Here is an 18,162-nt window from a genome sequence, read left to right on the forward strand (position 1 = left end):
CTGATAACGCTGTAATTTTGATTGAAATCTTGCCTTGCTTGTCTCACATCTGTAAGCCACGCTTTGCCGTGAGTTGCAGCAGTGGGATTCTGCATTGACTTAAAGAGAATTATTCTGGATTTAAATTTGGAGCCATTTGAAGCAGAGTCTGTTCCTTTTACATCCAAACCCCTATACGCACACAGTTTAGTCTGTATAACAATCACGTAAGATAAGTATTATGAAATTGGTATTTCACTTATAAAGACCACGGGCGGATTGGTTCTCGGGGACAGCAATGTTTAGCCCCATCAGAACTTTATCCTTTTCAATAAATTCTTTCTATGTTTTATTCCCCTCCAGCTCCAAGTGTGGCAGTGCACTTACTAGCACCAGTCCTGGCACCAAAACACACTCGAACTGAAAGTCCAGAGAGCACCCGTGCAGAGGGGAAATCCCGCTGCATCCTCACCAGCTAAAAGCATTAAAACTACTACTGGTAAAAAGTTGTAAAAAGATATAAAAAGATATAGATGGATTGTCTACGGCTCCCCACACAGGCAGTTGCAAAACTGAACTGGAAAGCAGGGCATCCCAGTTCTGAATTTCTATTTCTTTTTCCAGCGCGTAGCTCCCCAGGCACATGTTCAATGTGTAGGTATTGAGGGACTCACGGGATTCATCTGGGCACAAACTTGTATAGAAGATCACTGACCTTCAAGAAGGGAGATAGTTACATTTATGTATTTAATCCATCTATAAAGAAGCGCATGATGTATTTTTCAAGAAATTTTTTTTTTTCTTTTTTTAAAGAAATGGATGGCAACATATCTTTTTCTGGCTGAATTGTAAACACAAACTTCCAAAAGCAAATGTTAATATAAGTTCCAGGGTTTGATTTTCTTTGGCAGTTCAATCTGCATGATGATTTTGATCAAATGCCTTGGCTTCTAACATTTGTAACACACGATGAAATGTAGACAAAGAAGCTTATATTTAAATAATCATATAATAAGTTGAATGCACACTGTGACAGAATATGAATTATCTAACAGGCTGCAGAGTAATACAAGTTCAGTCTGGAAGACAGATACAAGCACTGAGCACAGTTTGAGCATTGAAGATAAGAGTGTAATCCTCTGCCTACTTCAATAAAAACTATTTAAAATGAACGAAAAAGGGAAAAATAAAAGAAGCCATTCAGAGCTTGACATAAGACATCTGGCTGAAAACTCATTTGCTAATTGTTTAAGATTTACGCCATTGAACCAAGATGATTTAAAACAGTGATTCATAATAAGTAATGCCCTGAATTTAACTCAGGTACAAGCTGCCATTGGTAACGCTTGTAGCCAGTCTGGGCCTTTGCGGGGCTGCAGGTTCAACGTCTTTAATCGCTCACTGACTGTATGAAGGGAGATAGTGAATAATGTTAGCCACTGGACCTCCCCTCCCCCTTGCCCCTGTGGGGGAGCGGGGGGAATGAAAATTGGAGCTGTGCTGCTAAACTGAGATGGCAAGAGAGTCACTTTTTCTTTGCCCGATTGGATAAATATGCAGCTGGTTTTGGAATCAATTCTTGAGTGCGTGAAATTAAAAGGTGTTATTTTTAAATGCTCCTGTACGTATGCAACAGAGTTTAGTCACCCGAAATGTCATGGCCAAGAAATACAAAAGATGCAAGACTATGAGCAGTACGCTCAGAAAATCAAATGGATGCTCCTGCTTAATAGTCTGCCTTCATCCGCTTTTTTTTTAAACTCAGACAGTTCTTCTGTGTGTAAACGTTTCTGCCCTTTGTTACAGGTTCCCCTTATCACAAAGCACTATGTTCAGTCTAAGGCTGGCCCAAAATAGCTGTAGTTGCTAGTTAAATTTCTTGCCAGGCTTGGAGCTTTTTCTTATGTTTTTGTGTTCATTTTTAAAGGAAATCATTTAATTTCTAAATAGAAAAATGAAATATAGCTATGCATTTTGTCATGTTTCTGGAATTCTAAAAGGGTTTCAGGACCAGACTGTTCTGTTCTTAATTCATTCCTTGCGCTTTGATATAGATGCATGTGGGTGAGAAAACCATTGTCGGTGTCCGGGAAGGCGGCGGGAGCTAAACCCCAGCAGCTTCCCCACACGCACAACGCCGGCGGCAGGAACGGTTCTGGGGGAGGGCTTAGAAGTAGCGCAAGGCACAGTTGCATCTTTTGTGCCTCTTTTTCTGAGGGCAACAAACCTTCCTGTACCAACCAGAACCTGCTGACCGCTGTGTCTATGCAGCATAAACCCCAAATTCAATAAGATAACAGCGGCTATCACGGTGCTTTTTATCTGGGAGGCAAAGTCTAAAATTGCATCTGACCTCTGTATGCACAGAGATGCAAGTGATGAGCGCTCTGCCTCGATCCTCAAAGGTTTTAGATGAAATCAGTAAGAGTGAGGTACCTAAATGGATACCTCTGAGGATAACAGCTTCTGTGTCTTTTGCCCGTACGTGGTATAAGGTAGGACTATGAACAGTAATTTATCAAATGATATATTGTGAGCCTTAGAAAACACAACAGGACTTTAGCGTTGGTTTTTCCCAAATACGATTACTAACACATAAAACGAAGCCCCTCCATTTACTAATACAATCATACAAGTAATTAAACTAGCTATGGTATAGATCTAACGTATTTATTTATAGGTCAAGCTTCGGGTTGCCCTAGGTCAATGATTTTTAGCAGCAAAGCTCCATAAGAATAGATTTTCTTAATAATGCCAATAGGCTATGTGTAACAAGAAGTACCCAAACACATATTGGTCTGTTGAGTGTGTGTGTATCTGTCTTTGCATACGTACGTTTCTGCACAGCACAAGCTCAGGGAAACAGATCAAACCCACACGCTACACGTCCAGACAAATAATCTTTTTGAGCTTCGCTAAGGCAGCAGAATGAGTTCTTGTTTTTCTTGTATATTGGGGTCTGCATGCTTGCCCGGTCATTTGTTCATATTTCAATGGGAAAATAACAAACAAAGCTAAAACTGCCACACTACAAAATTAAATGAATTGGAATTCTGTTCCTCCATGAAAAGACTTGAAATGAGATTTAAATCAGTGTGTGCTTGGTAAAACATGGCAATTTGATGTCTGTTCCGTGAAACTGACAACTGCATCTAGTTGTTTTTCTTCTGAATTTGATCAGATAATTCGGTCAAACTTGGCAAATATCTAACAGTTTCACAATCAGACTGAGATTTGTTCAGAAAATTACAACACAGTGAGGGAAACTTAATTAGTTTTGTCAGCATGTATAAAGGCACTAGCTTGCATTTCCAGAAACTGTCTAAAGCTTTTACAGATACTCTGATTCAGCTAAAATCAGGCTAATTATATATTGGGCTTAAAAAAATCCTCATTAAAAGAACATTATTGAGGTTATAATGTCCAAACCTGAAAAGCTAGGAAATACTGCATTTAATAAGCCATTGGTTTGACAAGCTGATATATATGTTATTATATTAATTATATGACTGTAAATTTGCTTCGCAGACCTCCAGACCTGTTCAATATCTCAGCTACTTAGTACCTTTTTTAGACCCACTGTGTGGACGTGGTGTTCACTGTACTTTATTCAAATTCTACTGCAGAGAATCATATTGATTTCCTTTCTCATTTTTCCCCCCCTGTGGTTCCTGTCACTACAATATCTCAATACTTCACAAATTCTAATGCTTATTTTGCCAGTACCTAGCGTAAGGCACAGGGGTGGCGACAACCCCCTTCTACATAAGGGGTGCGAGGCAGAGGGACATCCTATGATTTCCGAGTGCTTCGAGACACCTAGGATGTGACTTTTCAAAATATTAATAATAGAGAAATCTCAGATTTGAAACACTACTTTGCCTGCTTTCTGCTGCAACAGTAAGTGCTCAATAATTTTGTAAATTAAAACTGAAGTGCAAGCATCCAGAAAATGAGAATACAGTTAACAAGCACATGTGAAAAGTATGGTTTAAATAACCTGCCAAATACAAACAGGAGCTTTCTGGCAGGAGCTGAGAAAGTCCAATTTTCTCGGGTGACATTTAACTGCGTTGCCCCTGCAAACTTCCTTTCTCTTCATGTGCTAGCTTTAATGCTAACTGGTTAATTATCGCAATCTCTCCTGAAATTCCTTATTTATTGGTTTTCTTTCCAGATATATTTGCTAAATTGTCACAAGTCCAGATCTTCTACTTGAGTGGTACTCATCACTTAGCGAGGCAGTGGTAATCTCTAGCTTTATTGTTTGGGGTTTTTTTTTGTAAAAAAATTATGATATAAGATTTGCATTTGTTTAGGAGCATTTGTGTGTCTGTATGGCCAATTTCCTAATATTTGGCTAATCGGTGTCAGTAATTACGTTCTCTCCTGTGTTTCTCACTCTTAGAAGCCAAAATCAAGCTCTTGTAGAAATCTCTTTAATATGTGTGTGGAAGAATGCAGAGAGGCAGGGAGAAAAAGTGAAAGAAAAACATGAGAGGACTCTCCACAGTTTCTGGAAGCAGATGATCAGAACAGTTATAAAGAGTAAACCTTAAGAATTTACTACAAAAGAAATTCACAATAAGAGCCTAATCCTGTATATACACATGTGGTATTTCCACTCACTTGTTTACAGAACCTGTTAATCAGAAGAGAAGCCAAATATACAACTAAGCCTTGAAACATCATCTGCTCTAGCAGTATTTACACAAAATTTCAGCTCTTATTTTTAAGGATGTTAAGTATACCTCCATTTTTTTTTTAAACTCTTGAGCTTTTGTCTAGTTTTCACTAATTATAACAGGTAATGAGCCAGTGTTTGGCAGGTTTATTGTCCAGGGACATAGTTTTAAGGTATGAAAGCATGGTTAAGTTACTCAAGAAGCTGAAGTTTAGTATAGAAAAAAGTGAACATGCAGAGAATCACCTTTTGTCTTTTAGTAAGAATTTTAAATTTGGAGTAAATACACTGATGTTTTAGTGTACAACACTTATTTTGCAGTTGGCAAGACACGCATATTTACATATTTCAGTGGGAGCTCCTCCAGGCATTAGCAAGAGAGAGAGGACACTGAAAGCACACTGAAATAAATGGATGGCACAGGCAATTTACTGTCCTCATCTGGGAGTCTCCGACAAGGTTCAGGCACTATGGCATTCTTACAGCTCGTAGCGCGCTTCGCTCATGTTCTGCTCTGAAGTAGCTGCACGTGATAGCACACAGACGCAGAGGCAGCAAAGCTGCAGGAGAGGGGCGACTCTCAGAGTTACTTACGTTGACAGCCCAAGCTGTGCCAGATATATCCCGGCAGACATTTATCACATTTAGGCCCTGATGTTCCCTCCTTACACTCACAAAATCCTCTGTCATTACAGCGATCATGGACTGAACCAAAAGGGTTACAATAACAGTCTGCAGAAACAAGACAACACATACACACTGGATTCAGGTCTACGTATGGTGATAATTCATGCAATACCAATAGAGGGTGCATTTCCAGTGCTAAAGGTAAAGGAAGACTGTCTATTAAGGATATCTAGAGTAGTGAATATAACTACTATAGGTCCATTTATTTGTTTGCCTGTGTCATTTCAGGAAGAAGCACTTTATGATGTGAAGAGAAAAAGTAAACAGAAAAAATATAAAGGCAGAAGATACCATGTTCTTTGAGGATAAGTGATTGTAACAGATTCTCTTTTGGTAAGGATGTTGTTGACAATTTAATGAACATTAGAAAAGCTTTGTATAGTATGGATATATCAATGTGCCACCAGGGTAAAATGTTTTGCGTTATTAAAATAGGCTTATCTATGTTACTCAATATTTTCAGAAGTTCTGAATGTCATTACAGGGCTATATAAATGCACTTTACTTATTTCCAAGATAGTCTTCCTTTATAGTTTTGAGCAGTGTAATACTTTATGTGGATATTTGCCATTAAATTGATGAGACTGTATTTATCAGTGACGTTAATAAACCTTTTAGATAGTCCACAGTGAAAAGCTTGAGGTGAGCAGTAATGTAATGGAAAACTTAGCAGAACTGGCTTTACGCTGCCGTTTCCATTTCTCTCACCTCCCAGTGGGCAGATGGAAAAAGCAATGAGGCTCATTCCCCACTGCCTCTTTCCCAGGTGTGTTCACCTAATTAAAGAAGGGCTAGGGTAACCCATTTCCTCCCACAACACTTAACGTGTTGTTCGTTCACAGCCCTTTTCTTTAACGCGATTACAATATCTGAAGCTAAGACATTAGCTAGCAGAGCTCATGTTTGGCATTCCTGTTCTTCAGTTTATTATTATTATTCTTTTAAATGAAGGGCTGTATCTTATTTGTATGTAGACCCATGTAGACCCAGAGTAACTCCACTGTCAACTGAGACCACAGACACGTTTTGGCAGCATCTGATCTCTGCTGCTGCTGAAGGCAAAAGACACACAAATCGATTCCTGAATTTGGGCAACCTGCTGGGCGTCTGGCTTTGTATGTCTGTGAATCACTGCTACTTTGATGACTGCCTTTGGCAGTTGTTCCCTAGCATTAGGTTAAACCTCAGCGATACTGTAAATGACAAAATGGAGTTGAACTGGGAAGTAAAATATATATAAAAAAAAATCCAATGGAAAAACTGTAACAGGAAAAAAATTACCAGGAAGACATTTGTCATCTGTTGTCTCAGTGTTTATTAACTATAAATTACAGATGGCACTTTGAGCATTTGGCATGCTGAAGAATAGTTACCTTTGGCAAACAGAGTTCCACAATAATAATAGAGTCAATTAGCTAGCAACATTCATTAATGAAGTTGAAAACTGACACGCCAAAAATACTGTGCAAGGCTGAGCAGAATGGTAGCGCAGTGAGTGCCATTTGAAAAGCTGGCAATTCTGATGTGAATCAGATGTATGAAATGTTTACGTAAACAGGCACAGAACTGAGATACATATTAAATGCAGGAAGTAAAATTTGCTTGAAAAGTGTTTATAGAGAACCTTGAAAGACAAAAAGCTTGGAATTACATTAGAAACAGAGGGCCCGATACTTGTACATAAGAATAGCTTAGTTGGACATAACAGAGTTACACAGATTTAAACAAGAGTTTGTGAAACAAATCTATGGCCTGTGATAATAAATGCTTATAGGTACATAATGTTATATTTTCCAAAGAACAAGAGCCTGACCCTGAAGCAGTGAAAGCTTTCCTGCTGAACTCTGTGATACAAATATGTAAGAAGTACCAGGCCCATATTGTGCTGTTTAAGGGAAAGTAGGTAGTGGGAACAAAACTTTAAGCCAGGCCCCTTGACAAAAGTAGTAGATGAAATCAGAACATCAAACAGACCCAGTAACCTTTAGTAACTGACTCTAGCCTCCATCCTTTGCAATACACAATTGATACCATAGATATAGAACCTACAGAGGTCCACCAAACATCCAAGCTTGTTGTCCAACACAATATCACAGGCTGTGGAACACTTCCCAAGACCTGCCAAATACTTAAGACATTAAAAAACTCAAAAGCCACAATTCCAGTGTGCCACAAGGAGGCAGTCAGTATCTCCAATGCCCTTACAACAGGGCATTAAACAACATTAAATTAACATTCCCAGGTCATCCTAATAAGCAGACCACACACCAGGTTCCAGAGTGGGGAAAAAAGCCCTGCAGATCTGAACTGGGAAGGAATTTTCCTCCTAACCTCCATCTGGTGACTGAAGGATGGGAATGACAGCAGAAGTCATCTGTTCACTGAGATTCACTATATCAACGTGATGCTGCCAACAAAACACAATGAAAATAAGTAAAAAAGGTTAGGAAAATGGGCTGAAGCTTGCAGGGTTGCTGCTTTTATCAGTCTGGGTTGACAGTGGCTACAGGACAGCCCTCAAGGTTCACTTAACCATATGTCATTAGGGTTTCTAATGATCTCACAGATATCAATTGAAGCTTAAGCCTAAGTGACTGGAAGGCTGGTTTTCTTATAGGTGTGACAATAATTGTCATTTCAGTATTTATGTTGTAAGGCAAAAGAAATCTTTCATTACTCTGGGTCTACTTGGTGGTTTCCATGCTATCCATGCTTGCCAGTGTGAGTATTTAGTGAAATAAAGAGTTTTTAGGACTTGTAAAAATAAAAAGCTCTTCAAGTTGTTAAATTCTTTTTCACTGTAAGCATGTCAAGTGAATGATTGTTAACTTTAAAATACCTTGATTTATTTAGAAACTGCAATTGCCCATATGAGGTAAATTTGCAGTTAGCTGACAAATCCACAAATTTTTGGTATTTCATTTTAGGAAAGAAAATTTATTTTGCTTCTAAAGAAATTAAGGGCATAATGAAATTAGATTTTAGCCCACTGTATAATGCGTGGCATTTGGTTCACTGGTAAAAACCTTCTCAATATTTCAACTCTTTGTAACTTGTCAGTTTTCAAAAGGAAACATTTTACATTTTCTCCATTTAGTTAGTATCGACTAAGATCCACAGATTTGTTACCCATGTACTTACCATATATATTTATGAAAACTATATATCAAACAAGTAGTTTTGATAAATCAGAGCCAAAGCCCTGTTAGCTACCATTAAACTAGCTTATCCAAACATTTTTTATTTTTCTACATATATGACTGAAGAGGAAAGAATTAGCCTGGAAAAATGACTTTCATATGGGAATAAGATTTGTACATGTCACTGGATATCTGCTTATTAAAATGTTCATGCCAACATTCCATTCGTACTCAAACCCCACAACACTGCTTTGAAACTCAGAGAAAAGAAAAATGAGCGTTTCCAATAGAGCAAGACTCTTTGTGCTTGACCTAGAAGGATGGTGAATCCATCAGCTCTCTCAGAGGTGAAAATACTCTACGTTTTATAGGAACAAATCTTAGGAGCCCCAGTTCAGAAAAGCACTTGAAGCACAAACTTCTTTGTTTTCTAAAAGTCACTTAGGTATCAGCTTCACTTCACTGACTTCAGATAAGAAATAGTATGAAATGATGATTAGGGGACTGGAACACCTCTCTCATGAGGAAAGGCTGAGGGATTTGGGTCTCTTCAGTCTGCAAAAAAGACGTCTGAGGGGTGACCTTATCAACACTTATAAATACTTAAAGGGTGGGTGTCAGGAGGATGGGGCCAGGCTCTTTTCAGTGGTGCCCGGGGACAGGACAAGAGGCAATGGGCACAAACTTGAACATAGGAAGTTCCACCTAAACATGAGGAGGAACTTCTTTACCCTGAGGGTGGCAGAGCACTGGAACAGGCTGCCCAGAGAGGTGGTGGAGTCTCCATCTCTGGAGACATTCAAAACCCACCTGGACGTGTTCCTGTGTAACCTGCTCTGGGTGACCCTGCTCTGGCAGGGGGGTTGGACTAGATGATCTCCAGAGGTCCCTTCCAACCCTATGATTCTATGATTCTATGAAAGTCTTCTTAAGTTGGCAAATCAGCTAGGATACATACATTTCGTATGCAGTATGATCACTATGATCCTGAAAACTGTCTTAGTCCAACAGGAATATTACTTATTTAAAACAAATTACCTAATATGTAGCAAGCCAGGGTTTGATCCTATAGTCATCTCACATTGTACAATTCTCATGGGACCCCAAGAGAATTCTGCTTGCATTAAGGTGGGAAAGTCAGCAAATGCATCACATCTTGTGTTTTTTTATTTTTTTAAGGCTTTTATTAAATGAAAGGTTTCTAAATGTTATTTCTGCAGAGTCTGGGCAATTTTGAAGTGCGCAGTTGTTTTGCTAAGACATTCTAAAAACATCACTTGCAAATTAATTTAAGATGTACTTATTTTTGACTCCTGGTTTATTAACTTCCTTGTCTTACGTAGCTACAGCTGCTGTTTTAGCATTTCAGCGTACACGGGAAAACAATTTACTGAATGAGCTGATGAAAAATCCCAAATAGAGTAATTTAGTGTCATATTCATTAAGCCTATTTAGGCAGCTAAAATTATACAGCCCTGATGTCATACCGATAATGTCCATCATCTGCATCAAACAAATATGAAGGACAGTGTTTTTTTTCCAAGAACATTTGATTGGGTTAAGCTCCTCAGCACAATCATACAAAATCATGGCTTGCCTACTAAAGTTCTTATTAGCTTAGACTAATTAATGTCAAAGGAGATCACGCATTTTCTGAATGTGTTGCCAAGCAAAGTTAAAAGAAGGACACCTGAAATGCAGTGCGTGGATGGATCTGGGTGTTTATCAAGAAATAAAACGTAAATCTGTCAAGCTGCAGACTGAAACAAATAATGGCAACCTAAATAGTTTCTGGCTTGAATCTCAGCAATGGATTACAAAGAATATTAAAATATAATTTATCCACTCATCAATTTTGGCACAAAAAAAATCTTTCTGCTCTTTTCTTTTTGCTTCCTGGAGAATATGAAGGAAAAAAAAATCAAAATGAAAATCCAGAACAGGTTCTACTGATGCTTATGTCTATAAGAAACATATGTAATGAAATTCTTCACCTCTGTTTGTTATTAGAACAGTGCCTTTTGTGGCTACCTGTTAACTACTGGCCATTGTATGAGGCTTCCTTTTTCGACTATGCTCAGTCTTCACCTAAAGTGTCCTAACTTTTGCTATGTACTGTCTGTGGTGACACGAGGAACAATCCATATTCTTCTACTGCGATGAAGATCTTTTTTTATTATGTTTTGGCATTTTCTTTAATTCTGTATTTTGGATACTTATAGCAGATGCTAGGTCTAAAAGCACTGTTTTCCCTAGGAATCCCTTTTCTAAATTGACATCATGTCAAACTGATTTGACAAAATGCTGCTCCTAACCACATGGGCATCATTTCAGTTTCTCCCCTAAGGAGAGAGGAGCTGACACGGCATTTACAGCCCTCTGTCTGGGAGCAGAATTAGCTGCAACATGTTTTTATGAAATTTAAGTGAATAAACGGGGTCGATAAACACCACTCCCCATGTCCTGTTGATGCAGCTGGCAACTTTTGTAGGTCTCCAAGCAAGTATTCAAGAGCCTGTACTAATAATTCTGAAGGTTAGACTGGGAACGGGTATTTATGATGGGTTTTCATGTGCGCAACTCCAGCGTGGCTCCCTCCTGTAGAAGGACAGCACAAGCCATTTCTCAGGGGCTTCTGGGGAAAGTCTTCCCAGGACCCTTAGCCAGGGAGGTTCATCGTCACGTACAGATTTAAAATACCTCCATGGGGCTACAGGGGCAACGGAACTGAGGTGAAAAGTCTACACAGATGTTCTTATCCATTGAAAAAGCTCATTCTGGCTCAACTGGAAGTAAGCAGCAGTGGGCCCTAGCAGCTGCCAGTATAGCTGAAAAGGCACAGAAGAAAAGCCGCAGTTATCCCGGGACTGACCTATGCACACATTTTCATCGTCCAGCTCTGCAGAAGCATTTCTGAAGTAGCCCAGCCTGCACAACTCACAGTGCTGACCTCTAGTGTTGTGCTTACAGCTCACGCAAATGACCGTATTGAGCAGCTCGATGTAACTGCACCGGTTGGAGTGCCCGAAGCATTCACAGTCTTTCAAGGAAGAACAGAAATGTATACAAAATGTATACAGCAGCAGAGTAATAGCACATTACATGCTTAGTAAAAATGAACCATGAACAGAAGTATGAATGGATGGCACATACATGTTAATCAATGTAACATGGACAACAGCAGATGTTTATCTGCAATGAAAGTGACGTTTGTTTCAGGCAGGTTAGCGTGACCCGAGGACCATGGCATGACGTTGAAGCTTGGCTGTTGTTGGCAGACCTGATGGAACTGAAGCATTTGCAGTTGTAAACCTTTCAGGGGTACTGGAGGCTCAGTTTCCGCTGATAGAAATGCACATCTTTTTTGCATGTTTGAGATAAGTATAAATCAAGACATGGGAAAAACCTCCTCATGTTAAAAATATTAAATCCAGTGGACAAAATTGTCAAACTTCATCGTGCTTAAATCCATGACTGTAGGTAAAATAAAAGCTTTCTTCTGACATAAATGGTGAGTATTCAAAAATACTACTGAACTCAGGGTACAATAACTGGTAGGCACCTTGGGAACCAGACTCTCTTATTTCGAGACCAAACAAATCTCTAGTTTGACAATTTTGGCCAGCACCTCCTAAAATAATTAACAGAGAAGAAAAGGAAAGAAGAGAGGTGTTATTTAAGACCTACTTCTACTGCACTTCTGAGGTAAACATTAACCCATTTTTATATTCTGAGATGAGAAACAATTGGGCCAGAAAACATCATGAAAGTTCTGAAAGGTGTACTGAACAGAAAGCATGCTTACTGCAGCCATCTGAAACGCAGCTGGCATGACAGCCACCTTTTAAAAACCCTTTTGTTAAACGTAGAATGCTACCGCCTTTTAGTCTTTAATCACAAGTGATGCTTGGTTTTACGCAGAAAGAAGCAGAAATTAGAAACGTATCAATATCATTATAGAAGGTACAGCTATGCTTTGTGTAGAAAGCTCGTGTAAGTCTGATTGCTCAACTCTGAGATTATGAGCCCAGAATGAATGCAGGAAACGTTATTAGGAAGATCAGAGAAGTAGAGAGCCTATTTAAAAAGTGAAAACTAGGACAATTTGGCTTGTTTAGTCCAGGAAACTGAAGATGGGATATCACTGGGCTATAAATACATCAAGGATATAGCCTTCTGCCATCCTAAGTGAATATCTGTGCTAATGGACAACACTGGCACAGGAACAAATGGGTGTTAACTGGCCATTGAGAAATTTCAATTGGAAATTCGGAGATACTATCTAGCCATTAGGGCACTGAGGTTCTTGAACACTTCCAATTTGTAGCAAAAACCTGATGCTTTAGAGATATAGTTTATTAACTGGTGAAAGAGATTACGGTGTGTTTCCCGCAGTAATGGAGTGCTGGATGCAGTGACTTGGAAGGGCTTCAAGGTCTTGAAGTGAACTTAGCCTGTAATTAGATAACGCTGTAGGAGAGGGTGTAAAATGTTTCCATACACGACAGGGGCCAAGTCCCCTGTGCTGCCTTTCCTATGGTGTGCTGCCGATTGTTGGCGTAGGGTGTCAGAGACAGTATTTGTGCCTGTCTGTATTTTTATAAAGAAATAGCAATACCGGTACATGTTTATGAGTATGTTATGCACACCTAATGTATATATTTCTTTGGCTGTCGCCTGATGTAGTGGGCTGTAAATAGATAGTATCTTTTCTTATACTGTACAACGCTTAGCAGAACACATGTTTCTGTGTTGAGAGCTGCCTTTCTACTGCCAGGACACGTTAATTTGATTTACGTATACACATTTGTTTAACATATACGCATTCTTGCGCTCTTCAATGTTATACTGCTAAACCGATGTTTCGTGGTTCACACCAGTCTGGTAATTTTGATGCCTATAACTGCTGGAGTACAGTAAAACATTTGGTGTATCAGTCTCAGTATGTCGCCATTTGACATCACTGAGGGGGGAGGAAAAGAATTGTTAATATTTGTTGTCCTTTGCAGCTGGTCAGTGGGATTCAGCATCTCAGCCAGCCACCCAGCAGCTTTTCTCCCCCAGTATATCCATCTTGCTCGAGTAAAAACTGTCTGTGTGGGGCAGAGGCCACAGATCTAAAAGTGGAAGCTACCACTAGCAAACAAGAGTCACGGGATAAATTGTTATGATTTTAAGTTTTTGTGTGTTTGATTTTTAAAATAAGAAAGAGTGGTTAGTGACCAGCAATCGGATCCTTCTGAATCTCAGATTCAGAAGCAATGCCGTCTTAGGCTCTGTCTGACAAAGGACCTGTCTTCTGCTGGCATTAGATAATTTGTTTTGGTGAGACGATACTGTACTGGTATGTTTGTCAGACGTGTGGCTAAACATAATCATACCGTAGGTGAATTTAGAGGAAGTAATTTCCCTTTTTTCGAATCAGTAACCGGCAGCACAATACTACATTTTTATGTTTCAAAAATGCACGGACTATAAAGAAGTGACAGTAATTCAGACTATGCTACATCGTCTTTTGTGTTTGAAGTAGCAGGAAGAAATTGAGAATATCCTGTGAATGAGTGACTGCGCTACTTCCACTGTGAAATTGTGGTATGACCTCCAGGAAGATTACTACTACACGTAATTAGCCATTACAAAAACACAAGAAACAAAGCTGCGCATAAAGTAATTCACTCTGTAACAAGGCTTGCTCCAATTCATGATTTGGACTGAAGAAACATCTAATAATTATGAAGGACTTAATTTGATGTACACACATGCTCCTAAACATATGCAGAAGGACTACCCAAGTTCAGTTGTGGCTCACCAGTATTAAAGTTAAACAATGAGACCAATTCCTACGCTTGGTTGCATTCCTATGGGTTATAGCTCTTTTGGAACAACTGTGCTGTGTGGAAGAAAGCCTTTGTCTCAAAGTTAACTTGTACTAAGATACAGGAAAGCTCTAGGAATCTTGATCATCAGACTGGTAAATGCTATATGGTATAGAAAACCCCCCAGTTAACTTATAAACAGTCTAACACCTGATCAAATGCCTTTGCAATGGCACAAAGGAAAAAAAACCAACATGGCAAGTAATGATTAAATTATTTTTTTCCTTATTTTTGCTTCCCCCCTCACATTTTGCTAGTGCGGTAATATGAAATGCTTTTGCTTACTGCTGTTGGCCTGATCAGTGAATCATTTTTACATCCCTCTGTGTTTATAAAAAAAGCTATGTAAGGGGTCCCGATATGATTGAAATGGAATTATTTTCTCCACTGGCCTCATGAGGTGCTGCCCTGAACCAGTCAAACGTAACGTGTAGAATTGCATTCAGCATCATGCCATCTGGGAAGCTAAAATCTGTCGATGCTGTACGGCCCTTCTAGCTTATCGCGTGGTTCAGCTTAACCAGCGCACCAAGACCAAAAGTAGCCTGCTTATTAGAGCTGTCAGAAGGGCAGCTTAAGCTTCTTAGGCACATGTCTCCGGCTAGCAGCCCAACCACTTTCAGGCACTGGCAAAGCCATGCAATCACTGAAGGAGATGGGGGAAAAGTATCGGAATCAGGCTGCAAATGGTTTACTAACAATGAAATGACACCAGCTTACGGCACTAGAAAATGCTGCTTCAGTTCTGAGTAAGAAAAGACACAGATAACCTGGAGAGAGTGTACAGCTGAATAACATCAAGGAGTAAATGGTTTGGAAAATAAAACCTCAGAGGAAAGGTAAAGATAGCTAGATTGGTTTAAAGTGAAGGGAAAAGGGAGAAAAGACAGCCATGTTAGATTTGATAATTGTCTTTGGATGATTCAGGAATTGTCAAATCCCTTGCCAACCCACAGAAGGATTGACGGTATGAGTCTTTAAAGACTATTTCCAACGCAATTATTCTATTGCAACAATCTTGATCCTATTGTAGAAAGCACGATAAAATTACCTATTGAAGGAGGCTTATTGTGAGGTTATCATTTAATTGTTTTGTTTCTATAAATTGAATACTTTTTTCCCCCATTATAATGCTATGCATTTGCATCTTTGAGCTGACATACTATTGTGCTGTGGGGACGAGGTTCAGCTGAAGCTTCAGCTGCGACCAATCACACATGAAACGTCATCACATGAAACAATGGTAAACGCACAGGGAAGGGAAGCATAATTTTTAAACTAAGACAGGTAATGCATGAGACAGCTATCAGTGTCATTCTCTGATTAAAAGCGTAAAGAGTATTTCAAGAAAAGTGCATTCAGAAAACATTAAAATATTTTTTTCTTTTTCATTTTCCAGTAACTCTGTGCTCCTCCATCTATACACTAACCAAAGGCAAACAAAGGGGGTTTCATTGTAACCTTAGAAATGACCTGCTTCGTACCAAACATTACGGCTCGTTACCATGATCTCATCAAATGGGTCAAACTAAGTTCAAACATTTATTAATAACCCTATTCCTCGTTAATATGTATTTCATGAATAATGAGATATTCACAATAGCTACAGAAAGACAAAACATCTTTATACATACTCTTTACAGATAAATTGATGAGGAAAAACAATGAGAAGATCTCAGGGTTCAGACTGTGAATGGTAGATATGCAAATGAAACAGGCTGCCTGTAAGTCAGAGAGAATATTGGCATCCTTCATTATGCCCACATAATTCCATTATTTTGATAAAACACTGAAACATCGGTTCAAAATGTAATGCCTATACTCTTGAATTTGCACACTGTTACAATAAAATGAAGATGTAAGGCACACTTACAATGCATTAAAAGACATAACTATGCATTACACCCCGTGGCATTTACAGATACTTCTTGAGGATATGGACAATTGATGTTTTCTGTAGTGTTTGCCCTCGACTAATCTCCTTCTGTATCCTCTTTTACAAGCGTATCAGTGAGGAAAACAAGACTTTAGCAAACTTCTGCTTTCTAGGCGACAACCTGAATGGCCGTATTCATATATTTAATTCATCTAAGAACAAATGCCATGTCATTTTATATCCCAGCAGTAACTAAGAGGCGTACTTATTATTTTCTTTGTATGACTTATGTGACTTAATGCTTCTGTTGCTGTCAATGAAGATGCCTCACCAGTAAGCTGATGGGTACACTTCACTTCACAGATATTCCAGATTCATACAGTGCAATGTTTTCACAACACAGAGCACTATGGGATCACTGTATGAATCCAAGAATTCCTACCTCTCTTGTGGTTTGCAACTTGAACAGAAGAAACAGTTGACATAGCTAATTTGGGAGCAACTGGATAGGTAATAAAACGAACAGTAAATTAGAAAAGATTATAGGAACAAATAAAAAGATTAACATAAAGGTCTTTATTTTCTAACTTCTCAATTAACTTTAATAATGGTGATTGTTTTGTAAGGAAAGGGTGAAAGTTAGGGAAAATGAGTTATATACTATCAGCTATCGAATCATCTGAGCTGTAATATCCAAGATAAAGAGAATGTAATTCACATCTACGCATTTTAGCAGTTTTATGCTAGAAGTTACTTGATGATTTCTCCCAATCCAAGACCAATGACTATATGGTAGCCACAGTGGTCTGCAAAGGGATGTATTAAATTTACATGCATATTTATTCTGGCCTAATAGCATAAACAAAGAGAACACAATGAAATAATATTAGGTATAGGCAGATTTCTATAATTATTCTCTTCATACACTGTCCTTGACTGAAGTAGTTAATCTACAATAAACGTTAAATGCCGTAACAATACGCTGCAAACACATAATCTGAACAGAAATGCTCTTAAGTTTTTGTGTTTTGTGCTCCCTAACAAAACGTCAAAACTACATTTGCTAAAACTCTTATTTTTGGGGAAGAAATGCTGAATAATTTTATGCTGTTCAAGATGTATTTTGCAATGAAGTTAAGCCTTAGATCACAAGCAGTATAATTAAGCTATGAAATCCATTAGAAATGCTAAGTGTCATTTCATTGGGAATGTTTTGATTTAAAATTCCTGTGAATAATGTAGGCTAATCCTTACACAGAGCAGAGGAGCAGAGATCAAGCTGGGCGTTTTTTTGTTTGCTTAAGGAACACATGCAAAAGCTTGGAAAATATAACATGGGCTAAATGAAGTTATTGGAAAGCTAAGTATCATCAGGGATATTTAATTTAAAATCTATTTGAATAATGCAAACTAAAGTACATTGCTAATCCTTATAGAGAGCACAGATCAATTATTATTTTCTATTTTACTTAGCACATAGAAAGTTGTACATATAACACAATAGATTTTCTATGTGTATGTGCATATGTTTTGATTTGGTCATTGTGACCAATGGATTCAACTACAGCCCTTCCATTGTAATTCCCCAACAGATTCCCAACACATCTTGTTCAATTTAGTAGCTATTTTCTAGATCACCTTTTCGTTAATTTTATTCTCCATCTGTGTATGTTATAGCACAGAAAGGACAGCCTTTGAACAGGCGAAGCAAGCCACAGGCTAGATTTCTGCAAGGATTTTTTTGGGGGAGTGAAGGGCAGTAAATAAAGAGAATAAAGGATTATATTTTTTATAATGAACAATAATTTTTAAATGTGAAGTATAGCTGAACGCAACTTCAAATAACAAAGAATCTTACTTTTATTTTATTAGCCATCTTAAAAAGTCATTCTGTCTCTTTCAATGCTAATCATCATGCCA

General features: G+C 38.5%; 1 protein-coding gene across 3 annotated transcripts in view; it reads right to left on the reverse strand.

The window, feature by feature from the left end:
* The window catches only part of NTNG1 (netrin G1), a 158,899-nt gene that overhangs the window by 22,242 nt on the left and 118,495 nt on the right, over nt 1–18,162 (reverse strand). Inside the window, exons 6-8 of one of the 3 annotated variants that reach the window (XM_054212389.1) lie at nt 16,685–16,744; nt 11,363–11,530; nt 5,258–5,395 (exon numbers count right to left, since the gene is read on the reverse strand). The exons of the other annotated variants lie outside the window; for them this stretch is intronic. Coding sequence (XP_054068364.1) covers nt 5,258–5,395; nt 11,363–11,530; nt 16,685–16,744 — 366 coding nt within the window. The remainder of the gene's footprint in view (nt 1–5,257; nt 5,396–11,362; nt 11,531–16,684; nt 16,745–18,162) is intronic. 3 annotated transcript variants of the gene reach the window in all.

The sequence above is a fragment of the Rissa tridactyla genome, chromosome 8, assembly GCF_028500815.1.
Source record: "Rissa tridactyla isolate bRisTri1 chromosome 8, bRisTri1.patW.cur.20221130, whole genome shotgun sequence".
NCBI classification, from domain to species: domain Eukaryota; kingdom Metazoa; phylum Chordata; class Aves; order Charadriiformes; family Laridae; genus Rissa; species Rissa tridactyla.